Source organism: Plectropomus leopardus, chromosome 24 (genome assembly GCF_008729295.1).
Source record: "Plectropomus leopardus isolate mb chromosome 24, YSFRI_Pleo_2.0, whole genome shotgun sequence".
NCBI classification, from domain to species: Eukaryota; Metazoa; Chordata; class Actinopteri; order Perciformes; family Serranidae; genus Plectropomus; species Plectropomus leopardus.
This window is the reverse complement of record NC_056486.1, coordinates 5,142,519-5,170,271: the sequence shown is the minus strand read 5'-3', so window position 1 is coordinate 5,170,271 and position 27,753 is coordinate 5,142,519. Positions and strand designations below refer to the sequence as shown.

General features: G+C 41.4%; 2 protein-coding genes across 2 annotated transcripts in view; one reads left to right on the top strand and one right to left on the bottom strand.

Annotated features, from left to right (window-relative positions):
* LOC121962663 (semaphorin-5B-like) overlaps positions 1-617 on the bottom strand; it is a 28,668-nt gene extending 28,051 nt beyond the window's left edge. Inside the window, exon 1 of the mRNA XM_042512908.1 lies at positions 545-617. The gene's annotated coding sequence lies outside the window, so the exon portion shown is untranslated. The remainder of the gene's footprint in view (positions 1-544) is intronic.
* A 12,398-nt stretch (positions 618-13,015) lies between these two features.
* On the top strand, positions 13,016-27,209 carry kpnb3 (karyopherin (importin) beta 3). The gene is made up of 26 exons (XM_042512907.1): positions 13,016-13,149; positions 16,222-16,302; positions 17,690-17,882; positions 17,970-18,072; positions 18,174-18,270; positions 18,366-18,470; positions 19,560-19,682; positions 19,815-19,935; positions 20,036-20,123; positions 20,231-20,337; positions 20,428-20,552; positions 21,349-21,438; positions 21,572-21,745; positions 21,880-22,098; positions 22,193-22,276; positions 22,360-22,492; positions 22,584-22,705; positions 23,529-23,625; positions 23,723-23,895; positions 23,984-24,095; positions 24,190-24,245; positions 24,377-24,499; positions 24,606-24,825; positions 24,910-25,138; positions 25,232-25,373; positions 26,125-27,209. Exons 1-26 carry the CDS (start codon positions 13,069-13,071, stop codon positions 26,209-26,211), a joined length of 3,285 nt encoding a protein of 1,094 aa, XP_042368841.1. The 5' UTR covers positions 13,016-13,068; the 3' UTR covers positions 26,212-27,209.
* The last annotated feature ends 544 nt before the right edge of the window (positions 27,210-27,753 follow it).

The following is a 27,753-nucleotide window of genomic DNA, read 5'->3' as shown; positions in this document are numbered from 1 at the left end:
AGGTTACAATCAGTGCAACATGTGGCTCTTATGTATCTATTGAACAGGCAGGCTCCAAAAAAAATTACACCCATTCAGACATAATTTTACAATCCAGACTGAGGCTATTGATCCAGGCTTTTCCTCTTCTCTCCCCTCTGCTTTTCTCTCCAAAACCAGCCCCAAGCCAATTTCAGCACTCAGACAGAACAAAGGAAATATCCACTACACATTACCTGAACCCCCCCTCCCTCCAATGTGAACACATGTCTGTCTGTGCAACATGTAGTCTGCGCAGGCAGACACACAGCGATACACGCTGAGGGTGGGATAAAACGGGCGGAGGAAGGGAGAGGTCGGGGGTCATGTTATAGATCGCTAAGAAGAAATTCAGAGGGGAAATAGAAAAACAGGCAGAAAAACAGCCACAAAAAGTGGGCGACTTAGACACAAAGACAGAAAGGACAAAACACAAAAGAATAAGTAATTGCCCTGAAACAGCCAGCCAACACACACACGCACACACACTAAACACACAGATATATGCACAGGAAAATAAACTTACTTTCATCACCAAACAGATCCGGGAGGCAAACGGCTGGCACAGACCCTTCACATGGTGAGAGAGAAAGAAAAGAGGTATGAGAACTTGTTACACATCGGCACACAGTGGCACACTGACCAGAGTGTGTGTAGGGAGGTGGAGGGGGGGAGTGAAGGGGTGTGTGTGTGTGATGGGGGAGGCTGAGGGGGAGCAAAGCATTCCTGTTTGTGCAGAGCAAACTTAACTCTGAATAGAGAGGGATGTCTGCCCTGTGTGAGTGTGTGTCTGTGTTGTTATCCTTGAGAGATCCAGATTTAGATTTTGGATAAAAAATAACAATAAATTGGGTGAGATTACAGTCATAAACAGCCAAAACAACTAGTAAAAACATCCTTGTAGAAACTGTTCCAGAATGCCAAAAGAAAAAAAGGGTCAAGTCCAGTAATTTCAGTAATGAAATGTCTTTATATAGCACATTTCATACAATGTAAGCTCAATGTGCTTCACACGCAAAAAACATGCACAAAAACAGAATCAAATAGGAAGCAAATGCATATTTGGTACATATACGGAGACAGAGAGAAAAGAAAAAGGATACAGAAACATTCAAGAATTCAATAAAACTCCAACAACCAATCAAAGGTCTTCACTGAATTCAACAACTGCTGCAACCTCACAAGATTTCAAACTCTTAAGGCCGTGACACACCAAGCAGACAGTCAGCTGTTCGCCTACGTTGGGCCGCAGGCCGTTGCCATCGGCCCAACGTAAGTGCTGCTTTGACACATTTTGACCCGCTCTGCCCAAACCCCTGATTTTTTCCAAAGAGATGACTCAAACCCATTGGTAGGTGTATCAGTACATAAGCAAACAACAATGACCCAAAGATCATTTTTCTCTTTCATATTACATTTGTGGGAAGTTAGGTGGTGTGTCCTGCACTGTTGGCCCTCATCGATTCTCACACATTTTTTTTCTGCCGATTCAGGATGTTGAATTGGTAGTGATGGCTGTGGAGCCCGTTGGTGAAAGAAAATGCTCTGATTGGCTGTTCAGCACAATGCAGGAGAAGACAAACGGATGGGGATGAATGTAAACAAACAGCTAAAGTTAAGAGGGAGTGAGGTCGAAACAAACTTGTTATATGTGGTAAGATTGTTTTTTTTTAGCCATTGAGCTCTTAACAGAAATGTTTTCTGATGGTTTGTCTTAATGTTCACTGGTGCACAGTAAGGCTGGAGACATACTTGCTATCCAGCTGCAACATGAGCGCTTTTGTATATATGCTTGCCTACACGCAATGCGTTACTGGAGGATATCTCTAGAGCGCACAGGTCGTATACAACTACGGGATGAGCGGGACAAACTCACATGCTGGTGCAGATGGTTAGGATTACCCAAAAAAGAGCATAGAACATAGAAAGGTGTTGAGAAAACATTAAATTCAAATCGAGAGTGAACATCAGACTCCCACATGAGAGTCCTGGGTTTGTTCGCACCATGCGACAGGTTCCATCCAGCCACGTTCTCACCTGCTGCTGCAGCAGGTACTATACGGTCCTCTGGCGACATTTAATAACACAGAAAACGATTCTGTTCAGCCGCGCTCTACGCTGATGTTGTCCAGCAGCATATCATGCGGGTGCTAAGGTTAGCTTTTGGCGTCAAGATCTTACGCCAGGGCACTTCAAAAGCGGCGGTATTTGACAACTTTGGAATGACAACAGGCTGCTTTGGGGCAGTTAGACAGTCGTCTGGCCTAATTATGGTTCGTAAAATGTTAAAATGCAGTAAAGAGGGCCGGCCACTCAGTTCATGTGACTGGACAGTGAGGAAAAACACACCAATGACGTAGGACACTTTTTCCCCTCTGAGTTAAAGTTTTTTAAACTCCAAGTGCACACAGCGCTCCTGCAAAAACACAAGGTGCATCGAGCAGAAAAACTATTACAAAAAGCTGCCTCAGGCTGCATACACGCAATCTGCCTGATCGGGACCCACTGACTGACTCACTTCCTTTGTGGTTTAATTTGAGCTTTCATTTTCCCCGAAGATTGTACCTAATCGCAGACAAAATTGCACAGTGAAAACGAGGCCCTTCGGGAACAGATCTTATGCTGATGGTATCATTCTTCGATAGATGTTACAGTGTGCAGTCAACATTCAATATACAATGACAAATTATTTCAACGTTAATGTGACTTTGCTATTGAAGACTTTCCCAGAAATTATTGCTTTGTTTCACTGAAGCATATTTACACTGGATATCATGTGTACATTAAAGTTTCAACTCAAAATTTCTGTATTTCATTATTTCAAAAATAGATACTTGAACATATTTTCTTCATGGATCTATGTGTGATTTCATACAAAAATGAACTTTGTGCACAGTTTCTTTTGGTACAAAGCAGAGCCTTAAATCTCTTATAACATTTTAAATGCACTGAGTTACTGAGCTGCTGAAAGCTGTTGGCTAACTTCTTTAAACTAACTATCTGCATCTAAATCAGCGTCCATAAAGTGATCTGAGGTCAATTGGATACAAAACGAGCCTCAGTGTTGGTCGAGCGCAGCTGCAGTATCATCAACGTGCAAATGAATGAGGAGGCAGAGTCAACAGCAAATGCCATTAGCTCAGACAAACATTATGTTTGTCTAAACAAAGAAACCCAGTTTGGCCTCCAGAGTCACCTGATGGCCAGCAGAAAGAGCAGCACTGTTTACTGGTAAATTTGATTCAATGTGACCCATCAATGACAAAAAGGGGCCACACGCTGTATGTGTTGACTGAGATTCTTTGGGTCTTTGAGGTCGATCAAATTCAGCACTAAAATTGCACTTCTCTCCTCGTGCCTGAGAGTTTTTTTTGGTTTTAGATGCATTTGTCATATTTACTTTAGCATGCCAGCGCATTTGGAGTCATGATGAAGTTGTGTATTACAGCATTCACAGCGAGTAGTGGAGATTATGGCTGAAATAAAGACAGGAAAAAGAAGATTCTCTCTTATGAAAGGGATAGTTTGGATCTTTTGAAGCAACGTTGTATGAGGCATTTATCCATAGTCAGTGAATAACTTGCAGTAGATGTCTTTCAGCACGTCCCAGTTTGGAGAAGCAGGCTGTAATTCAACACAGCAGCAAAATGTACTGATTTTTTTTTTTTCATGTGGCTAAGATGTAGTTAAAGTATACACTATTTTTACAATATTTGCACCACTTTACCTTTCTGTCAGAAAATGGCCATGGTTATATGCACACCAATTTCCCCCTATTACTCCTAATATGACAATATTCTGAATTTAATGTGACACATATAAACAGCATATTCTGTTTAAATATTCTGAGTTAGGCCATTTTCCAAATTTAGCATTTTCCAATTAAGTCATGTGGGATATCCTGGCATTATTAAGGTTTAAAAGGCATTATCTGGGCATGTATACAGCCAATTCAAAATATACGCCTCAGTTTGGGTTTTACTGCAGTTTGCGACACACGGCCTGCTGTCTCTTTACAGTCAGCTCTGTGCGTTGTCATGGATACATTGTACACAAACTCACTAACAGTTTGCAGGCTGGGGTAGAGATGCATGCAGAAAAGCCCTCACTGCTGGTCAGAAGTAGAAACACACCTACTTTTAAAGATATTGAAGGATTTGGAAAGGGGAGGCTGAGATTGCACATGGTCCAAAAATTACGCCACTGATAGAAATCTTTGAAAAATCCTATTTTGATACAAAGAAGCAAAATAACAAGCAGCTCTAGCTGTTCTAGTTTTCCATATTTTTACATGATAAACAACATATTAAGAAACGTTTTTCAGAGTATGCAAGGCTGTATGTAAACAGGAGTGTTAATGGAATATTCATTTTCATTAGACATGTAAATTGCTGAGTAGGAATACTTTCTTTTTCTGAACAAGGGCAGTGACAGGACTATTTTGTGCTTGTAAGCGTACTCATTGATTTCCAACCCAGTTGGCACCAGACGTCAATATGACGTCAGAAAGATGTTGGAGTCTTACGTCAGACAGATGCTAAATTATAGTTGAAATAATAATAGGATTGACGATGTATTACCATCTAACGTTGTCAGGAATTCACACTGATTAATTTTGTTTCTTTTCAAACTTTTGTTGTGCAGAAACTCCTTCTTTTGTTATAGCCTATTTCTGGACATTTTCAGCTTTATCGCCCAGTTTAAAACATTTGTTAGAAAAGTTATCAAAGGTAATAAGTTACAATACTTTGATGAAGTTATTTAAACAGTAACATAACTTATTACATTCTCAACAGGGTCACCAATGATCTGTAACCTATTACATTTCAAAAGTAACAAAAGTAACACTGTGTAGGTAATACTCTGACTACAGATAAGTACCTCATACAACCTCACTACACAAGACCCGAACCATCCCTTACAGATCAAATCTTGCATGCAGGATTAGCCTAGCATACACATTAACAGACCAGAACTTTCTGGATTATATTTGACCCCAAAATGTGATGCATCAATTAATTTTCTGTGATAAATTCATTTAAACTCAAGGCACAAGTGAACCTTTAGTTTGGACTGTTTATTACATAGATACTAGGTGTACTGTGGATGTATTATCGGAGGTATACCCAATAATGAGCCACCACAGAGATGAGTTTACTCTCTGTTTTCACCTTCTGTCCACTGCACACAGTTTGAGAGTTTCAAAAGTGGCCTCAGAGTGAATAAATCTTATAACAGCTTGGGCTTTATAGCATGGATATAGAAAAGAGAGCTTCTGGAAAGTGATAAGGTGAGGCTGGTTGGGGATGGAGATCTTCGTGCAAACAAACTTTCAACACTACTGTGGACATATGTCCTTTTCACACATGATGTCTCCAAATTAACTGTCTTAGCATGGACACACTCTGTGTCAACAAGCCAGAAGTGTGACAGGTTTACGTACTGTTGACAGCGACACCAGTCAGGCACGGCTACTGATGTGCCTATCTGAGGAGGAGAAGGGGTGACCTCCTATTCAGAAATTAATGGCACCGATAAATCATATCCAGTGAAAAACGACAGGATCGTTTAGCTTCCCGTGTGCCCAGCGGAGCAGAAGAGACAAATAACACTTCCCGGCCTCATCCCCAACCTTTACAGAGCAGGACATTCATCTCTCTCAGCCTCCGTCTCACCACAGCAGAGTCCCAAACCCCCCTGAGACGATGAATGGCTCGTTCCTGTGCAAACTTCAGAATGACCTCCTCCGGCTCTGTTTTTACAGCCCTCCTGTCACCGCTGAGGCTGAATGATTACAGGCACAGTGAGACGCAGGGGGGTGCTGAGCGAAAACCCAAACCGTGATCACTGAGAGATGGTCAGGTTTGAACATTACAGAGAACACTTCAGGGGAGCTAAAAGACAGCCTCCAAGCTGTCAACTTAACGAGTGAATATGAGAGTGACTTCTATGTCACCTTCTGAAAATGTATCACTGCTAGTTTACAGCACATTCAGCCACCTCTGATGACCTCTGAGTGCGACTGCATTTTGAAAAACTCAAATTATTTGTGGTGCGTCCACCCCCAAGCACACTGGGTCAAAATCAAGTAGCTGTTATGAGCATTTTTTGTACCATCTGTGTTGTACATATTTGATTGCATATCTTTAGTAGCGATCATTTCAGTCTCAGAAAAATATAATTTAAAAAATCAGTGAATCTGCCTATTAACCTTCAAAACCCCACAGCTATTTCTGCTGAGTTTTCACTCCTAATCACAAGCTTTCAAAGTTATCAGCCAGGCATGATCAAAATTGTCTTTGTCGATAAAGTGACGATAACCTCAACCATGTCAACAAAAGTTTCCTTCGAGGAGCCAGATTTCAGCAAAAATAGATAACTGTACTGCCTCCATGCAACCTTTTACTACAATTTCAATTTCTATCTGTCACAGACATGAAGAAATACAACAGTATCTGTTTCACTCAACCTTTTCTGTTTCTTTTTCAAAATAAAAGCCCTCTGACAGAGTTTCTGTCAGCAGAATCCCTTCAGTTGTTGACACAAGGCATTTTACTGTGAAACATTTGCAGGACCATGTTGCTGAAGATGAAGTAGCATGTACTGCTTCATAATTGAGTGGCGAATGTGCGTTGAATTGTGGAAATTACCGTCGTTATAACAGTATCCAGCTCTGCAGCAGCGCTGTAACAACAAACACTGCCAGCATGAACACACACTGCTCGCACATGCAGCGTGACCTGGCCGTTACCTCCAGGGTACGTGATGCGCACTGCAAGCAAAACATCCTCCAGTATAAAGTTGATACAAAGATGAGGGTCTATAATTCTGACAGCATTTAAAATAACGCCGTCGGGGTTTCTTAATACCCAAATACCGTGATACCGCCCATGCCTAATTCTAGCTTTAACCGAGTAGGCTTTAGTAGCTCAACCTTAACCACATGTGACACATAGGATGCTAATCCTGTTTTCAATATCATGTGTATTGTACTCATACACTGCTGGAGCTACAATATCACACTTTCTGGATTAGAAAAGACATGTGGGTGAACGTAATCGAGGAAGGAATTACATTAACTCCATAATAGCTTCATTTATAGGAGACGTGGTTAAAAGTGAACAGCTTATTATGGTCCTACTGTATGTTTTTATATGCTTTAAGCATATTAGTTAATCTCCACTGATTTCCATTAATCCATGGCCAGCTGCAAAGCAGGCCTACAGCGGTTACCCAACAACTCTTAACCCCCAAAACCAGCACCTGACCCCCCACCGCCACCCCCACACACACGCGTCACAGCCCTCAATGGCTGCCTTGTCCAGAACATAGCGCTCCACTGTGAAACAGGTCTGTGTGTCACAAAGAAATATTGACTTTTAATGCTTCAAACATTCGGCTCACTCCTTTCTAAACAAACTTGGCTGTGTTGATTTTTTAAAAACCCAGCAGTCACCGAGGTTTACCTTTCTACTGGAGCAATAAAACTGTGCTTACGGGACACACACACAGACACACACACACACACACACACACACACACACACACACAGAGTAGAGGAGCAGCTTAGAGGTGAGACAGGCAGCCCAGTGAGGACACTTAAAAAATCATACGCAGGTTAAACGGAGAGTTCTAGGAAAAATGCTAATGTGAGAAATATTCTAAATATAAGATATCAAGTTAACACGACTTAGTGCTTAAAAAAAGGTGTTTTATTTACACTTCCTATCTTGTTTATTTACTCATGCAGAAATAGAAATGTAAAAATGAGATTGTGGTTTTAGGAGCAGTTAGCCTTTGAGCTATTTCTTGATCAAGGGTTTTCAAAAACTGTCATTTGCTTGGGATTGAAAAGTTGCTGGTTGAATAACCATTTGAAAACTGGAGCGACATCACTTTTTTATGCTGCTTTAAGACACTTTTCACAAGTATTTGAACCTTTGAAACTTGAGCAAACTGGTGCCATTTCATTCAGAAAAATGGGGAAAAAGGCAATGAGCAACTTGGTAAGAAATGCTGCATGAATTGCAAGAAATGAGAAGTTTCAGAAAATGATTTTTGAAAAGCTAGAGAAAAATGTCTGCGGAAAACCAGGAAAAGCTCGAGAAAAACTGTTTTATAATTATCATAATTAGTTATTTAAAATTATGTTGCACAATTATTATTTTTTTATGTACTTTTTCCAGATCTTGTTTCTTTTTTATAACATTTTTTTTCCTTTTTTTGTTGTTGTTGGTTGGTGTAACTAATTTTCAGGGTTTTTTTGTTTTGTTTTGTTTACAAATTTATTACTCATTTTTTGGTCATTTCTCTTTTTTTTGTTTCTCATCGTCTTCTTTCCTTATAGATTTTTTTTTTTTTAGAAATTAAGCCAAATTGCTCAGGTTTCAAAGGGTTGAATTCCTAAATGTGTGCTCTCCTCCACAGCAACTCCTATCATGGTCCCATAAAGTTGCTAAATGGCAAATTCTCATCCACCGATGTTGGATGACTGTGGCTTTCTGCTGAGTTTTCCTGGAATACCACATAACAATTTTCCCTGAATAAATAAAGGTTAAACACTCTCACACACACATCATCTCTGACTCTGAATTCTGGGCTCTGTGAGTGGAGAAAACCTTAACGCCCAGCCGCCTGTCCATCAGCCCCTCAGCACTAAACTCACTCATTCTCTCCTCATCCATCTTTCTCTCCTTTTCCACTTCAGCCTGACCTCATGTGAAACTGCGGAGGTCTGTGGGTAACACACTCCGGCGTTCAGTTTAATGATTTAATGCCATTTCCATTTAGGGGGTTATATATTAGCAGCCAACACTTGCATGTAGTGAGGGGTCTTAGCAGCTCTGTTTCCAGTCAGCTGATGTTTGAAAAGTGGCGGAAAATAAAATAAAAAATAAATCTGCTGTACAGTAATGTCTGTGACCATACACTTTTGATAAATATTTGGGGTGGGAATAACCGCAATACGATATTATCATGATACTTAAGTCACAATACAAAATTATTGCAATTTTTAGATTCACAATAGGGTGAGTTTTGTGATATGTTTTTAGCGATATATAGCCATTTTTGGACCTATGTTTAACTGGACTGAAAAAGCATTTGATTTTATTATTTTTGTAGGCTTCCAAATGTTTAATTTTTATTTGCAATTATTAACAATTTGCATGATGAAAATCTGATACTCGGCAACTACAAAAAATTGCAATACTATGCTGTATTGATCCCCCCAACCCTAACAAATACTATGATATTTACTACATGGTTGGTCTTTGTCTACTTTTGACCGCTTGCTTACTACTTTTCAAAAGTTAGCATAGAATTGTACGTGTCTGGATCTGTTTTTCTTCCTCGGCCACTGATTTCCACTCCAAAAAAGAAACATGATGGATTAAAGTTGACTTAAGTAGGTAATAACCTGCATTTCAGATTCCAATACTGTCATAAATCCATTGGCTTCCACTTTTTTACTGTGGCATGAACAATAGCAAAGCTGACAAAAAGGGAAATATGAAGAATTTAAATTAATAACCTTCATTTCAAGTCCCAAAGTTGTCATGAACCCAGCTATTATAGAGTTGTCACCTTTTCATGTTTGTGTATGATATATGTCATACACATACATGTCCCTCAAATATATATAAAAAGTTATATTACTAAACAAAGTAAATAGTAGGCTTGGGTGGTATTAAGGTATTACAGTATACTTGGGTGTTTACAGAAAAAATGGTACATTTTCTATACAGTCAAAAAGACACTCCTCTTTCTATTAAACTGATACAGAGATGCTGCATCAAGGCGATGTATTGTCGTGCACATCACGCGCCAACAGAGGTCAGCCTACTGGTACAACAAGCAGTTAAACTGAGAAAGATGGATGGAGTCGTGGGGATAATGTTACAGGACTTTTAAAAAATAAAAATGCCTATGCCCCTGTTTGGGAGTAGTGCAACATATATCATTATCTTGGGATGAATTCTTCCAACTACATAAGCAGCTTATTCGCCACAGGATTTTATTCAGTCACCTCCGTTCAGCCCACTGATGTATCTTTACCAGCAACAGCATCAAGCGTCATCCAGTAAGAAGGGCGTTTATTTCTATTCATTATTTTATGGGGGCATTGTGTATTTTACCTTGCAAGACTTGTCTAAATCAGGCTAAAAACATAGCACTGTAAGCTACACAATGACAAACTCGCTGCAAGGATCAGCAGTAGCTCAGCTTTCGTTCTTTGTTTTTTTTTCAACACAACTACCGTCATACACCATTATCCTCAGCAAAAATGTCAAGAAGGTATGGAAATATGAAAAATCAGATACTGATAAATAGCACACTCAGAGTAAAACTTTCAAATTAAAGGTTGAATACATCCTGGATAAACTATTATTATATGTGTGATTGAGAAATACCATAACAAAATGAAAAATGGGATAAGATAGTTTTGGCTCCACAAGTTAGTTGCTCAGCCTGTTACTTTTTGCTATTATTGTTATCATTTTAAACCTATGTAGGTAATCTGTATGTGCACATGAAGCCATTTTAAACTTGAGGGCAAAATCATCACTATTCATAACTGCATTTGCTTTACAGGATCAACAAATATTTTCACATTATCATACAAATGGCAAATCTTTAACTTATCATGCATGATTCAGTGTAAAATGTCAATAATAGTTAATGCTGCTCTGCAAACTGCTTAAACAGTTGGTATGTCAAACTCTACTAAATGTATGTTTTTAATCAGCATTTACCATAAAAAGAACTTTTAATGTTTCTCAATGCTGATGAACCAGCACCTGCAGCTCACTACACAACGCAGCAGACATTTTAATTTTAGTGACTACTTTTCGTGTATTTCCCACGCATTTGCTCCGCTATAACACACCGTGGCGACCAACAGCAAATCAGATCGGAAAGTAGAGCATTGCTTGGTTGATTACGGATTCTCTATACGATGCAATTTACCAAAAGATCTTAACATGAAAAAGTCGTTAGTTTATTTTACTGTAGTACCAATGCACGCGTTTTGCACGATTTGTTTTCCAGAAAAAAATGTGAATGCATTAACTGCTGCTTGGTAGATGTACGCCGAATTAAGGAGCGGACCCTAGAAACAGGTTTGTGGAATGTTTTATATTAAAATATTATTTCCGGAAAGCTTGACACCAAAAACAACTTAATTTTTGAATGGAGTTTGGTATAGTCTGTCAACGATGGGGCGTAAAGGTCCAAAAACCGATTTTAAGTGGGCTTCTATCTTGCAAAAGCTAAGTCATGGAATAAAGTTAATGCAACTAAATGAATCTCGAGCTTACCTCTCACTTTTTATTCATATTGGGATTCCTGCTGTTGCTTCAGTGGTCAGGTTTCAGAGATGGTGCAGGTTCACGGCAGCCCGCTATCCAGAGGTCTGGACTCTGCTGCGGCTCTGTAGACGGGAACAAGTTACAGGTTTCATTCAGACCAGTAGGGGTGCTGTCAAGAGCCAGGGTGGACCAAAAGTGTCATAAACTCTGCAGCACCATCTGTTAGAAAAACAGTGAGCCCCCTCTGTCTGTAAAGTAAGCAGCCAAAATATTAAAAGCAGTCTAGGGTTTTACATGAGTTTCTGTTTATGTGATATAAACCAGTTAGTTTGCAAAATGCGACAGGATCTACAGTACAGACATTAATGTTAAAGTCATAAAACTGACCATTTAATGCATTGGAAAACATTTCCCAAGTAGTTTAATGTTGGGACAGCACAATAAAATGGGCAATGACATTGACATAAAGAAACAAAGACAAACATCTACTCAACTTTTTCTTGCATCTTTCCACCAAAAGTCTCCCACATCTGCTGCAACTTTTTGCTATGGCCATCTGACCTGCAACACAGAGGTGATGTCACTGTCAGAGGTTTACTGAATTGATTGAAAAATAAATGCATTATAAAAAAAACTTGACTGCCATCTAGTGGACATTGCTCCGCACTGTCCGTTGAAATGTTTAAGCTGTGAACAACTTGTTTTAAAATTATAAAAGATGTAAGCACTGTAATAACTTTGAATGCACTGATTGTGAATTCTATTTTAAAGTTTCCAAAGATACCAAATATGTCAAGGTAATTACATGATTACTTCTGACATTTTTTTTAACCATTTTACCCACTTTTTTCCGGTACTGTTTAATACATCACCAAAAGAAAAACATTTTTTCATATTCAAATCTCAATCAGAAGTAAGTTAAAAAAATATAATATTCAAAGAAAAAAAAGAAAAGAGTCAAACAAGAATTTTGAGCTACATTTAAACAGATGTAAACTACAATATTTAAATATGTTTGGTTTAAAAATATTTTTTTTCAATAAAGCTTCAGTTTATTTTTCCTGAGGACAAATTTAGCATGTGAGAGGCTTACACGATCTACAGTTGCAATAAATAGTAGTAATAATAATCGTAATATTTTTGTGTTATTCCTGTATTTTGGGTTTTTTAATAATCTAGAAAAGAAAGTTTGAGGTGGAGGCTTTAAATAAGCCTTTTGGGTTTTTTGCCTCTCCCTGCACTGTATATTACTTGTTATTTTTGTTTTCTGTAAGTTTTAAACTGTGCAAAATGAATAAATACAAATACAAAAATACAATACTTCCCTGTGAAATGCAGTGAAGTAGACGTCTACAATAGCACAAAATGCAAATACTCAAGTTAGGTACAAGTACCGCAACATTGTGCACAAGTACAGTACTCGCGTAAAAGTACTTAGTTACTTTCTAATACCGCTTCTGTTTCGCCAGCAATGATGTAGTCATTCCCGCGCTTTGGCAATTCATTATTAGCCAATAGGAACGACGCATTCACTTTTCTCTGTCGACTCCAGCCAATAGACGTAGAGAATCTGCGTCAGCCAATGAGGTGCGTTTGAAACAGAGCTCTCGTCCAATGAGCGGCGAGTGGAGTTAAAAAAGCCAGCCAATGGGACGCCGGCAGCATTGTGTGACCGAAGCAGGGTCTGCCGGGCTCATTTCGCCGCTTCTCCACCCGGCTGGTCTTTTTGGATCTCACTGCAATGGCGGAACAGCAGCAGCAGTTCTACCTCTTGCTGGGCAACCTGATGAGCCCTGACAACAACGTCAGGAAGCAAGCAGAGGTGAGGCGACAAAACTTTGCCGATTTTATGAGTGACAAGTCCGGCGATTGTAGAAAACAGTGCGATCGGGGTTAGCAACGGCTAACCGCCTTAGCTGTTCAGTCTGGCCGCGCGCGCAGGAAGCTTTCACGTCAGGCTCGGTAGCCCACGTGCAATGTGAAGCCGACACCGAGTTACCAGCCAGCTAAAGCTAACTACCTCCACCATGTTGCGTAGTTATGTGGATATAATGTAAATCGTGGTGATCGGAGCCAGGCGGTGACCCTGTGTGGTTATGCGTGTTTGTGTCACACTCAGGCGGGTCGATTCAGAGTGAAATGTTCCGTTTGTTGGGTACCGATCCCAAAATCTCCAGCTGACAGTGAAGCTAGCCATGTAGCAGAGAGAGTACAGGAAGTAGCAACTACGCTGAAGTTCGCTTTCGATTCGCAGCTTCCGCTTCAGCAGCTAAGGGGAGAGTTGAGGGAAAAGTAACTAATCTCGAGTTTTTGCACCTTTTTACTTTTGTGAAAGCATGTTAGACATTTAATATAATGACCCGACGCTGACTGAAATCATTTGAAAACCACTATACGTAAACTAAATCCAGACTAGATTATCCAAGAGAGGCAGATATGTGACACCTTTATTCTGATTTTGATTTGATTTGACCCCTCTCAGTGTAGTTGTTTTCACAAATCTGATAAATTGTTTTAAATAATATTTAGCCTCTCTGGGATTTGATTCATTTATGTGTAGTGTTTTTTTATCTGGATGTGGACCAATGTGGTCTTCTTTGGTAAAATGTTGCGAAATCTGACTTTTTTCAGTTTCACAAATACAATAAATGTTTTTCAAATGTGAAATTGGATATCAGGCACTTTAATTGTCTAACATGCTTCCTCAAAAGTAAAAGGTTCAGAAAAACCTGAAAAGCAATGCAAGTTATGTTTCCCTTAACTGCTGAATCGGCAGCAACGAATCGGAGGCGAACTTCAGCGTCGTGAAGTAGCATGAAGCTAAGGAGCTACCGGTGCTGCTAGTTTCACTAGCCAGCGAGCTAGCGCTGATCAGTGCTGCTTAAAGATTAGAGAATAACATAATGAGTCGAGGAGTGAAATACCGACACACATGTCACGTTATAGGTCTAATATTAAAGAAATCAGTGTCACGGATAAGGTTAGCGAGCCAGTTCATTCAGAGGGCGAGCCGTGTTAGCAGTGCTTAAGCATGGCCTTTAGACAATTTATCATAAAGTCACTTTAACACGTCTGTTTAAAGCGTGCTACCGTCCTCCTGGTTTGCTTTAAATGTTACACACGAAGCGAATTATCTCAGTTTCATTCACGTCACTGATAAAGACTCCCGGTTCATCCTCTCTCACTGGATTAGTTTCTCCAGAGGATTTGTTTGGGATGAGTCTAGCTGGCCTATTCACTTTTTTCCCACCACGATTAGCCTCTTGTCGCGGCAAAGCATTGTTAACCATAGTTTACCTCTCCAGCACCCGACTTTTGGATGGGGTGGTTGAATCTTATCACACTCCCCCCTTCAATGGCAGTCAGCGTTTTTCATTATAAACCACAGACTGTCTGTCGCGATACTAAGCTCATCGGAATTCATCCTTTATAGAAACTCTCCCTTTCTGTCTTACACACACAATAGGAATTGATCCATCTGTAGAGGACTGTAAACCCATATATTAACAGCTACAGAAACGGCTACTAAACATTTGTAGGCGTCCCCAGCTCACCCCCATTCATAACATGATGAGGGTGTGAGAGGGATAGCAAGACATGAAGCACAATATTGTTGTGGTCTTAAAGTTGTGAAATGACCAAAGTGTCACGTTTGTCTTGAAGATGTGGTGGTTTGGCTTAGTACAGTCGTTGAAGACGGCACTTTGTCCTTTTTTGAGGAGGCAACTTCATGGTTGGTAAAAGGACTTAAATGTTATTGTTTGGTAACTAAACAAAAATGTTAGTGTTTGAAAAATGACTTAAATGTTAATGACAAAACTTTAAATGTAAGTGTTTTGTAGAACTAAACTGAAGCTGATGCAAGGCAGATGAAGAAAGATATTTTATGTGACACCTGGTTAAAGCAGGCGTTTCTATTTAAATGTGTAAACAGGTTTCTCTGCCACCCTACACAATGATGCTCCTCCTCGTCCTGTCTTTGTCATGCTAATGTGTACTACTATTAAAAAAAAAACAAGGAAACAAAAGTCTTTGTTTACCATTTGCACAGCTGTAATAATTTCCTCGGAGCATACGCCCAAAGCTTTACTACTTCCAAATAGATCATCATATGTGTTTACATTTCTGTTGTGGCTTCAGTGAAGCAGCTTGATAAGATTGGAGACTAAAACCAGTGCACAGCAGACAGCGTTCATCAGAACAGCCAGCTGTATTGATGTTAAATTTCCCTCTGAGAGATTCTTGTCCCATGATATTGGAGATTTGAGGCATCCAAACTGCAGTAAGCACTTTTCTTCTTTTCTGTTCTTGCTTTGCTATATTTAAAGTCTGATCCTCTGATGGGAAAGTGTCCAAATCTAGACCTACTGAAGTTATTTTATCAAATAAGGAGTTGACAGTCAGATGCAAACTTGGATGATTATTCAACACTTTGTAGCGGGTCCACAAAGACTCTTCGGGTGGCTAGTGGAAAACCTTAATCTGAAGCAGACTCATAGCGTTCGCATTGTATTAACTCAGCGATGAATGTAACTTTTGATAGCAAGGCCAAACAGAACAGAAACTAAACCACAAACCATTGACTCCCATGTATCATGGATTAAAAAGATCTACTAAACCGATTGCAGCACAAGCTATTGAGGCTGATTTTACAGTCAAAGCAATAAAAACCCAGTGAATAGCCACATCCATGTCATTACTTCATTCACAAAGATTAATGAAATTATAAACCACCCTCGGCATCTGTTGCGGCGCAGAATTACAAGCATGTGCGAGGCAGCATTTCTTTGTCTGCGACACTCTCCCCCGGGTGGATATGCATTTTTCACGGGGCTGAAGTTGCATCTGTAAGGCATGACTCACCCTAATCACTGTCCATTCATTTTCCTTGCAGGAGACCTATGACACGATCCTGGGCCAGAACAAGATCACATTCTTGCTGCAGGCCATCAGAGATGCATCCGCTGCAGAGGAGGTTAGTAACATAAATGTGGTGCTTCAGTTTGTCTTCAGATTAGCACATATTCAGGCTTTAATGTAATGTTTGCCTCACTTAAAGCTTTATTTAAAACAGACACCTGCTAGCCAATTAGAAGTGTCAAAAGCAAAGGTCATGTGACTTTGCATCATGTCTGCATTACTGTAATATCTCTGTGCTGAAAAGGTGCCACATTGACAGCATTTCGAGAATGCACCTCGGCCATCACACATGGGCAGTCGCCGTGGTCTGACACCGAGGCAGCTCATTATGAGTCACGGTTTTGGCATTTAGGCAGTTTACTCTGAGTCCAGCAGCTGCTTGGTCCCTCATTCCTCCTCTCCTTTTCTTTACCTCGAGGCTGATATTTTTAGAGTCTTGAAATGGGAGCAGGCAGAGAGGTGCTCGGCCCAGGGAGGGTGACTCTGCTTTTTAAGATGCTGCAGGTTTTGTCTGTGTGTTTTTTGACCATTGACTCTAAACATTGTATTTAGACTAACACTAAATGTTACTGTGCACAAGGTTGCCACAGATGCTTAAAAAGTCTTTGAAAAGTTTTAAACATAACTGCAGTCATACTGTTTGTCCAGGGAAATTTAGTATTATGATTATGTTTTAAAATAACACATCACCCATAAAACGGTCATTTATATTTCAGTTACTCACCTCAGGTTTTGATGGATTCATGAAGAAAACTTTTTTCCTTGAAAGCCTCCACAGTGCACGAAGAATCTAAAAACAGAGAAAAAATTGGATGAATTGAGTTGAAGGGGTGACTGTTTAACAGCAAAACTGTATCAAAACACCCATTCACAAACACAACTCGTGCAGTATACCAAGTCTCATTTATCCAGTCGAGTGATCGTTATTTCCCAAACACACAGCGCTTAACGAGGAACCGAAAGCGAAACTTCGACTCTGGCTTAGATGAGAGTAATATACCAGCTTTAGTTGCCCGTTAGAATTCGCTGTCTGATGACAAAGTAAAGTGATGAAAATATTCTATTGCATACATTTGTTTAATTGTGCAACTTTGAATCTAAATTTATTTTTTAAGTCACACAATATCCCAAAAATGTCCACTGCTTACAAACGTGGTTGCCTATAACTTAAATTCATCAAAAGTATCCTCAGTTTCGGGATTCTTTGTTCACTGTGGAGGCATTTGAGAAAAACAGTTTTCTTAGCAAAAAAGTGTTAACACGGGGTAAGTAATTGATATACGTACTTGTGAAATCCCAAAATAATCTTATATTGGGTTCAAAAAAATACTAGAAAAGCTGCACCACCCGACCAAACCAGAAATAAAAGTTTAGGTTTAGTTTAAGTGTTTGATGGAGAGAGGCGTAAAATATTGTTGAAACCAAGTGTCCGGTCCACTCAGGTCAAACAGATGGCGGCGGTGCTGCTGCGGCGGCTGCTGTCATCATCCTTCGAGGAGATCTACCCAGGCCTGACCCTGGAGATGCAGACCGCCATCAAGACGGAGCTGCTGACCAGCATCCAGCAGGAGACGTCGCCAAACATCCGCAAGAAGGTCTGCGACATCGCGGCTGAGCTCACCCGCAACCTCATCGGTAATGTCCCTCTGAGCTTTTTACAGCTCGTCCGGTGTGGACGTTTTTAGCAAACGTGGCTCATCCTGTCGCATGTCTTTAATCCAGATGACGATGGGAACAACCAGTGGCCAGAGGTGCTTAAGTTTCTGTTTGACTCTGTCAACTCGGACAATGTCAGCCTGCGAGAATCCGCCCTGCACATATTCTGGTGAGTTGCTTCATCCCAAATCTTTTTAGGCCACATGAGTGGTTAAGTTTAACAGCTTTTATGTGCAGGTGGCTGACAGTTGTGTGTCTTGGCCTCTTTAGGAACTTCCCAGGAATCTTCGGCAACCAGCAGCAGCATTATATGGAGGTCATCAAGCGCATGCTGGTTCAGTGCATGCAGGACCAGGCTAACCCACAGGTAAGATCAAACTACAGAGGATTTTGGTCAGGTAATTTTGTAACTCATGTGACTGTGCGTTATTTAATTTATTTATTTTTGAAATGATTCTTCAGATCCGCACCCTGGCTGCTCGGGCTGCGGCCTCCTTTGTTCTGTCAAATGAAAGCAACACGGCACTGCTCAAGCACTTCGCTGACCTGCTGCCAGGCATCCTGCAGGTACGAAACCAGGCCCTCCGAGCAACATGTACTCCCTTTTCACCAAATTAGCTCTGCTGCTATTTAGCAAAAAAACCCACATTTTTCTGCATTTTTATCAGTTTTGAGCAGAATTGTTATAGTCAAGGAACAACAACAGTGCACAAGGATGCACTGTGATGTTATTATTGACGGATATTTCTTTATGTCCAAAAAAAACAACCGTGGACTTTTTATCGCTATTAATGATAAAAAGACATAGAAATCTATTACTTGCAAGACTCAGTCCTCTCTTTCCAGTCTTAGAGTATGACACGCACACTGATGAACCATTGCGGTTCGCACCTCAAGTCAAGGAAAAACTGCTCATTTTGGCTCCAGCTTCCAATTATATTTTGGTGGAAAATGCAAAAAGGTTCAAAATTAGGTACACAAACCTGAACGGAACCTGTTCCGCATTTGTTGCAAGGAGGTATCAGTGACCTCTAATTTAGTTTCGCACGTGCTCAGATGTTTCCTACAAGTTTCCGGAACTCATTTTCCAGAGCGTTTTGAGTGAAGTCATCCATACAGCAGTAATGGCTTTTAAGCAGTCAGTGAATGTTTCTAAATGAGCCTCTTGAGATACATCCATGTGAGCTAAGTGTTACATGTCCTGTAGTCTGATGTTTATGCATTAGCTAATGTCAGGTTGGAACATGCAGTACACAGTCCAGGTGAAAAAGGCGACTTGTTTGACTCTATCATGCACATAATTATATAAAGTCATGATGTGGAACGTAAATAAGAAAATGTATCTGCAAATGGAAGATGGACGTTCAAAGACAGAGCTGAGGTGCTTTGCAGCTTGTTTGCATTAACTGAGAGGTGTTGAATGTAATTTAATTTCTGCTCAGGCTACAGTATGTAGAGATGACACTGGTTGCATTGATCAAAGACGGCTAAGCTCTCTTGCAACAGCGTTTCGTGAGTATTTTCTTGTCAGTGACTCATGATGGTAGGTGGAGGTTAAGCGCTCGGATTGTGGTGACGGTGTAAATTCAGCAACAGCAGCGTGCCCCTGCAGAGTGAATGTATGCAACACTAACCCCAGCGTCTGTTTCTAATCAGGCAGTGAACGAGTCGTGCTACCAGGGAGACGACTCCGTGCTCAAGTCATTAGTGGAAATCGCAGACACAGCGCCCAAATACCTGAGACCCAACCTGGAGGCCACCCTGCAGCTCTGTCTGAAGGTGAGTCAGAGCACCCGAATGCAAAATATTATATAATATTCTAACTTTACTGCTGTTGATCCAACACACACTGCTTATTTTTGGATGGGAACTTTAACTTTATGTGACTGACTTGTTGCCATGTCTCTTCAGCTGTGTGCCGACACCAACCTGACAAACATGCAGAGACAGTTGGCGCTCGAGGTCATCGTCACCTTATCTGAGACCGCAGCAGCCATGCTGAGGAAACACACAGCCATTGTGGCGCAGAGCGGTGAGGATTTAGTTCACTATCTAACCTCTCCATCTTAGATTTTTAGCCACTTAAAGAAGTTGAAAAGAACAGTTGTCATACTTACATGTTGTGTCCTCAGTGCCCCAGATGTTGGCTATGATGGTGGACCTCGAGGACGATGATGAGTGGGCAATGGCTGATGAGCTGGAGGACGATGACTTTGACAGGTGAGACACAAAACAACAACAGTGAATATAAGGTATCTGCAAAGTGCTTAGAGGTTTGAAATTGTGTTCTCACACTTGTGCTGAGTTACTTTCTTGTCACTCACCAGTAACGCCGTGGCTGGGGAGAGCGCTCTCGACAGAATCGCCTGCGGTCTGGGAGGAAAGATCATTTTGCCCATGATCAAACAGCACATCATGCAGATGCTGCAGAACCGTAAGTAAACTGTGTAAAAATTAAAGATAAGTGAAAACATGTAAAGTCTTTAGCATGAACATGAGGCTAACCCACTCAATTTGTCGCCAGCTGATTGGAAGTACCGCCATGCCGGGCTGATGGCGCTGTCGGCCATTGGCGAGGGCTGCCACCAGCAGATGGAGGCCATCCTCCAGGAGATCGTCAGCTTCGTCCTCCTCTTCTGCTCCGATCCTGTAAGAGACAGCTTCTAACTTTATTCTTTAATAGGAAGCTTTGGCACATGATGACTTAAATTAGCTGTGTTTCTAGGTTTATAGAGACATACCACAGCACTTTGACTACGTTTACGTGCACAATAATACTCCGCTATTGTTATGATTGGGGCATTTTCCATTTAAGACGTAGGTTATCTGAATATTATTCAGGTTTTAAAGGCATTGTTTGGACATGTATACAGCACATTTGTGAATAGGCTTACAGTCAGCTCTGTGTGTTGTACACAAACCTATCAGCCAAAGATTTGTAATGCTGGCGTGGAGATGCATGGCCTAAAGGAAAGCCCACATTTATGGTCAGAGAGAGAAACACGCCTGCTTTTAGACATTACGCAAGACTTGGGTAGCAACCTTTTTTTTTTTTTTTTTAAGGTGGTTGAAGACAAGTCAGCCACTGGTAGGAAACTTTGAAAAGAAATTGATGCAAAAAAAACCAAAATGGCTAAACTATCACCAGTCGTTCAACTTTTCTATTTTATTTTGATGAGATAAACTGCCAAGCACAGCTGAGAATGATGTCCGTGCTTAATTGGGAATATTTGTGAAATATACATTTTTTAATAGTCATGAAAATAAGCTTAGTAGGAATATTATTTTTCAGAATACGTGCCAAAAACAGTATATTTTGTGCATTTACAGTCATTGTTTGTGTGTAGATTTTTTTGTTTTCTCCTCCAAATTCTTTACGTATTTAATCACTAATGTCACAGTTCTTGTTGGTGGTAATGAGTTTTGCCTCCTTTTTCCTCCTCAGCACCCAAGGGTACGCTATGCTGCCTGCAACGCTATTGGACAAATGGCCACAGACTTCGCCCCAACTTTCCAAAAGAAATTCCATGACAAGGTAACTACTGCATCTCTTCAATCTGATGCGATAGATTTGAGAGGAAATATGATTCAGATCCTTTCAGATCAGATCATTTCAAACAGTAAAGGTTGAAAAAAAGATTCTGACCCTGTGTCCTCTTGTCTTCCAGGTGATCTCAGCTCTGCTTCAGACCATGGAGGACCAGAGTAATCCTCGGGTGCAGGCGCATGCTGCCGCCGCCCTCATCAACTTCACAGAGGACTGTCCCAAAACACTGCTGATCCCTTATCTGGACAGCTTGGTGCAGCACCTTCACGTCATCATGGTAGCCAAGCTGCAAGAGGTACAAATTAATTATTAATTTACTGATTTCTTATTTAAATATACATTACTTTGATAAATCATAAGAATTATAGCGCTGTGTTATTTTCAGTTTATTGTTAGAAATCATACCTGTGTCCTCTTCTCTCCTCCCAGTTAATCCAGAAGGGCACCAAACTGGTCTTGGAGCAGGTGGTGACGTCCATCGCCTCTGTGGCCGACACGGCCGAGGAGAAGTTTGTGCCATACTACGACCTGTTCATGCCGTCGCTCAAACACATCGTGGAAAACGCCGTGCAGAAGGAGCTCCGGCTGCTGCGAGGAAAGACCATAGAGTGCATCAGCCTCATCGGCCTGGCTGTCGGCAAGGAGAAGGTACGCCTGCAGGCACATGAAACTGTCCACTGAGATCTTCATCAGGGCGACCTCCATCGTAACATTTGTCCTCTTCTCTCTGTTGTGTTGCTAGTTCATGCCAGATGCCTCCGCCGTCATGCAGCTGCTCCTCAAAACCCAGACAGACTTCAATGATCTGGAGGATGACGATCCACAGGTACGGGCATCACTTTGATCCGTCTGGTTTTCTTGATGCTGCATCGTCGACCCTTCATCACGTTTTTGTTTCTTGCGGTTTAGATCTCGTACATGATCTCAGCCTGGGCCAGGATGTGTAAGATCCTGGGGAAGGAGTTTCAACAGTACCTGCCTGTGGTGATGGGCCCCCTGATGAAGACGGCCTCCATCAAGCCAGAGGTGGCCCTGCTCGACAGTAAGTAACACCAGTGACACAAAAGCAGTGGGCAATTGGGACAAAACCACATGAAAGATACAGTATTTATAAATGAGCGTCTGTCTCGCAGCCCAGGACATGGAGAACATATCAGAGGATGACGGCTGGGAGTTTGTCAACCTGGGAGACCAGCAGAGTTTTGGCATCAAGACGGCCGGACTGGAGGAGAAGGCCACTGCCTGCCAGATGCTGGTGAGTCGTCCAGTCCACTGCAGCAGGAGAGCACTGAGACACATGATGTCCTGCCAAACTTTCAGGATCCTAAAGGGGGTCTGAGGCAGATATAGCAGAGCAGCAGATGGTGGCATTGATGTAAAGCCATTGTTCATCTCTGTGTAGATACTGAGGTCATTGCTAGTGTTTCAGCCCTGTTAGTCCCTGATCAAAAAGAGTACTTTTAGCAGTTCTGGAGTGGCTTTTTTTTTTGAAGCGTTTTGCTTGTTGCTTTTGCTGCTCTATTCACTCTGCGTTTTTGTAGGATTGTCCTGAGCTCCCCAAGTTGGCATAACCTCAACTGAGAGTGGACAAAGCGTCCAACATTATAGGCATGTTTTCTCGTCCTATCAGTTGAATTGAATGGCAGGCTTTCTGTAGTGGACTTAACAAAGTAAGAGAATGATCAGTGGTCTGTGCTAAACCAACCAAACCAGCCAAAGCTACTTTGTAAGATTTTACCAACCATAATTAGACCCACCGTTAAACAGCAGATTGTAAAACAGTCCCCAATTCATCCTAAAAATAAGCCTTTAACAGACCATCGTCCAGGCAAAGCTCCTTGGACCAGCTGGTGACACCTCCTGTGATTTCCCGTTATAAAGTCACACGGATCTCCGTTTCTCTGTGTCCGGTCCCAAAGTGCCCTCCACCAGACTTTAAACCACAGATCAATAAGTTTACATCCTACACAGCAAACTCAAAGTTAAGCTAAACACAGGTGATTAAGTGTAGCAACAATGAAAAGAAAAGCGCTCTGTCTGATCGGCGCCTTAGTGATTCGCTCCGTTTTGTCTTCCAGGTGTGTTATGCCAAAGAGCTGAAAGAAGGCTTTGTGGAGTACACGGAGCAAGTGGTGAAGCTGATGGTCCCTCTGCTCAAGTTTTACTTCCACGATGATATCCTTTTGTTCTTTTAAACCTTTTGAGCTTTAAACTGTGGGATATGAAAGAAGGGGGGGGGGCTTGGTGACGCTGTTTTCCTTGACCGTGTCACGTGTGCGGGTGGCGGCAGCTGAGTCCATGCCCCTGCTGCTGGAGTGCGCACGGGTTCGAGGGCCGGAGTACCTCACCCAGATGTGGCACTTCATGTGCGACGCTCTCATCAAGGCCATCGGCACAGAGCCAGACTCGGATGTCTTGTCGGAGATCATGCACTCTTTCGCAAAGGTAACTTTTTCCCCCTGAAGTGTTACATTTAATACGGTTGAATAATTAGGTCCAGTTTCTGACCTGTCTGATGGTTTTTAATTTAAAGTGCATTGAGCTGATGGGAGACGGCTGCCTGAACAACGAGCATTTTGAGGAGCTTGGCGGCATCTTGAAAGGAAAACTGGAGGAGCATTTTAAGAATCAGGAGCTCAGACAGGGTAAGACGGCTATAGGAGGAGCTTCATATCTCTTCTTGAGACAAAACTTGTGATTATACACAATCCTCACAGAGCACTTCTTTGTCCTTCACAGCCAAGAGACAGGATGAAGACTATGATGAGCAGGTGGAGGAATCATTACAAGATGAGGTAAATATTTGCACTTCAGGAAAAAGGAGCTGTGACAAAAGCCTTAAAATGGTGTTGTCCATAAATGTCAGAAACAGTGGTGGCGGAAAAAAGGCCTCATGTTTTCCCTCGTCTGTTTTGTCTTTCTCCAGGATGAGAACGACGTGTACATCCTCACCAAAGTGTCAGACATCCTGCACTCAGTGTTCAGTAGTTACAAAGAGAAGGTGCTGCCTTGGTTTGAGCAGCTGCTGCAGCTCATCGTCCAGTTAATAGTGAGTACCTCCTGCCGAATGAAAACCATAAACTAAAGGCCACTAGATGGTGCCAGTCAGTTAAATTATGTTTCACATCACAGTAACTGACTGAACTTGTCTTTAGTGTCCCAACAGGCCGTGGGCGGACAGACAGTGGGGTCTGTGCATCTTTGACGACGTTGTGGAGCACTGCAGCCCCGCCTCCTTCAAATATGCAGAGTATTTCCTGCGGCCGATGTTGCAGTCACTGTGTGACACAAGCCCCGAGGTCCGGCAGGCAGCCGCCTACGGTGTCGGTGTCATGGCTCAGTATGGAGGAGAGAATTACCGCCCGTTCTGCACAGGTATGACCCGGCGCTGGACTCAATTTGATTAGTTTGAAGCTTGTTTTGGTTACTGAACTCGATTTGTTTGTGTCGTTGATCCAGAGGCCATCCCCCTGCTGGTCCGAGTCATCCAGGCAACTGACTCACGCTCCAAGGAGAACGTCAATGCTACAGAGAACTGCATCTCCGCTGTAGGAAAGGTCATGAGGTTTCGGCCAGAGTGCGTAAATGTCAACGAGATCCTTCCCCATTGGCTCAGCTGGCTACCGCTCAACGAGGACAAAGAGGAGGCCGTGCACACATTCGACTTCCTGTGCGACCTCATTGAAAGGTAGGACCCTGGAAACACGTCTGATATAATTATTTCTTTAAATGAGGAGATGAACAAACTCCTAATTCTTTCTCTCCCATCTTCTCTCCACAGTAACAACCCCATCGTCCTTGGACCAGACAACTCCAACCTTCCCAAAATTTTCCTCATCATTGCAGATGGCGTTGCGAACGAATCGGTTAAGAATGAAGACGCGTGCAGCAAACGGCTGGCAAATGTCATCCGTCAAGTACAGGTGAGCCTTAAACACAAAGTCTTCCAACAGCTGCTTTCCAAAGAAACTAAAGAAGGACATGTAATATGCAGTGTGTCTACACGTCCACAAAGTCCTAAATTAATCTTAACATTAATCTAAATTAATCTTTAACAATATTAGGTCTTTCAAGTGTATGAATCGTCTTAAATTTGAATTAGTGAGGCCTTAATTGCCACAAACATTGACATGTGATGTGTAAAACAACAGCGTTTGACTCTTACTGACATATTTTCACACACTTCACATACTCAGCATTTTATACATATTCTACATTTTTTAATTTTTACATACTGGTGTGAAATTGAAATATAATGCTCATATTTAATTAACATTTTTAGTAATGCAGATATTATTTTATATTTTTACTAAAGCACATATTTCTGTTATATTTTTACTAATGCACATATTTTTATTATATATTTTAATTTTAACTTTTATTCTATAGTTTTTACGTAATTTTTATTTTATAGGTATTATTTCTATATCTATAATTCTCTGTGCTTGGCATCTGAGCTACTGTAATGTATCTCGATTTCCCAGTGGGGATCAATAAAGTATTTCTGATTCTGAAAACCCATCTCTGCATGGGACCACACATATACTACTGACCTTTATACTTACCTGCACTGCTTGAATAAGAAAATGATGGTTTGTCCAAAAATCACTTTGTTAAAAAATGATCTTTAAAAGGTCTTGGAGAGCATTAACTGACTTGTGTCATTTCCTCCAGGTGTCAGCAGGGTTATGGACACAGTGTGTATCGACACTGAACGAGACGCAGCAGAAAGCCATACAGGACCTACTGAATACTGCCTGAGCCTGAAGCCCCGGTCACCTCCCCGCTCTTTAAAAAAAAAAAAAAGCCCATGAAGAAAAGTCGAGCTCCTGGATCTCCTCCATACACTCCCTCTTCTTCCTCCTGCTCTGATCTGTAGTGTGTACGGACGCTAGCCTTCACCCCCTCGCCCATCACCACCCAGACCGACCCCACTATTATATAACTCCGCCTACATTCAGCCGGCTGGGGGAACAGGTTGGATATTTACGACAATGGAGGACATTGGCCATCAAAGACTTTCACCCCGTATCCGAGGAAGTGGGAATAAAGTGTCCCTGTCTTATGTTATCTGGACGTTTTGTTTCCAACCATTCCCTGATGTTTGACTCGTCTCACCGTGCCCAGAGGGACTCATTCTCCACGTTCCCCAACACATTGGACAGTCTCAGAGGGGGCCACAGTGGGGGTAAATGGGGACAGGACATTCTCGTGGACTGAGGAAATGAATGAAATGCACACTGGGCGATCACTGCCTGTCTCCTGTGAATTTTTTTTTCTTTTTTTGTATTTTTATTTTGTTTCTTTTCTCGTTCCGTGTTCCCAGCGTTACCTGGGGGGAAACGGCCTCTGTGCGCCACAGCTCAGAGGTTTCAAAACGGCATGTTAAGTGGCTAACTCTAGAAAAAAAACATTAATAGTTAGGAACTTTCTGTCATTGTTGTCTGGGAGAGTTGATCTAAGCAGCGCTCCTCCATAGCCTTCCAGATAGCTATTCACGTGAAATGAAGATGAAATGTTGGTTTAACGGTTCTCAGCCCTTTAGGTAGCAGCGTCAGAGTTAAGGGGCTTCAGAGAAGAGGAGCAATAACCTGTAGTTGGTTACGGCCGCATGGCGTGACGAGTCGGAGGGACATGAATTGTAGAGTATTTGTAAAATGCGTGCTACCATACTCTTAACTCTATGGTTTTGACCCTTTGCAGCCCTGCAGGTATGTGATGGAAAATACCAACAATAAAATTCCATTTGAGAATTCTGACAAGTTTTTTCCTTTGATTCATTCATTCATTGTAAAATCCCATTAACATGCATGTTGTCTTTCCCAGATTTGGATAAGAAGATGGATAATACTCTCATGTGTAGGTTAAATGTGAGGCTAATTCATAACCAAGGCACTATTAGCTTTACTTTTCAAAATGTGCCTTCATGCAGCTCTGAAGCTCACAAAAAATATAAAGATATTATGATTTTATTGGAAATTATGGGCTGATTTTTTTTTTGTATGGCAAACTGATTCCTGGAATTTCCGCTAGGTAGTTTTTACGAGCAGATTTTATAAGAAATTGAGGATTTTTTTTAACATCAGTCCTAAACATAAATATCAAATATTCATTAATGTTAAGAATTTCAACCATTTTTATATGCCCGGTTTTTGTCATGATGCCAAGACACCATTAGCTTCACTTTACTATAAAGATCGCAAGTATGGGAAAATAGCAATCTCAAAATGCACCTTCATGCACCTCTAAAGCTCATAAACTTACTGCGTGTTTCAATCTGAACAAAAATGTAAAGACATTGTG

What these genes read in the sequence shown, in the direction of transcription:
- kpnb3 (XM_042512907.1), top strand. Translation starts at nt 13,069, where the DNA reads ATGGCGGAACAGCAGCAGCAGTTCTACCTCTTGCTGGGCAACCTGATG. An exon ending in ACGTCAGGAAGCAAGCAGAG is followed by an intron (nt 13,150 to 16,221) that starts GTGAGGCGACAA and finishes TTTTCCTTGCAG; the next exon opens with GAGACCTATGACACGATCCT. An exon ending in TGGAGGATGACGATCCACAG is followed by an intron (nt 22,277 to 22,359) that starts GTACGGGCATCA and finishes CTTGCGGTTTAG; the next exon opens with ATCTCGTACATGATCTCAGC.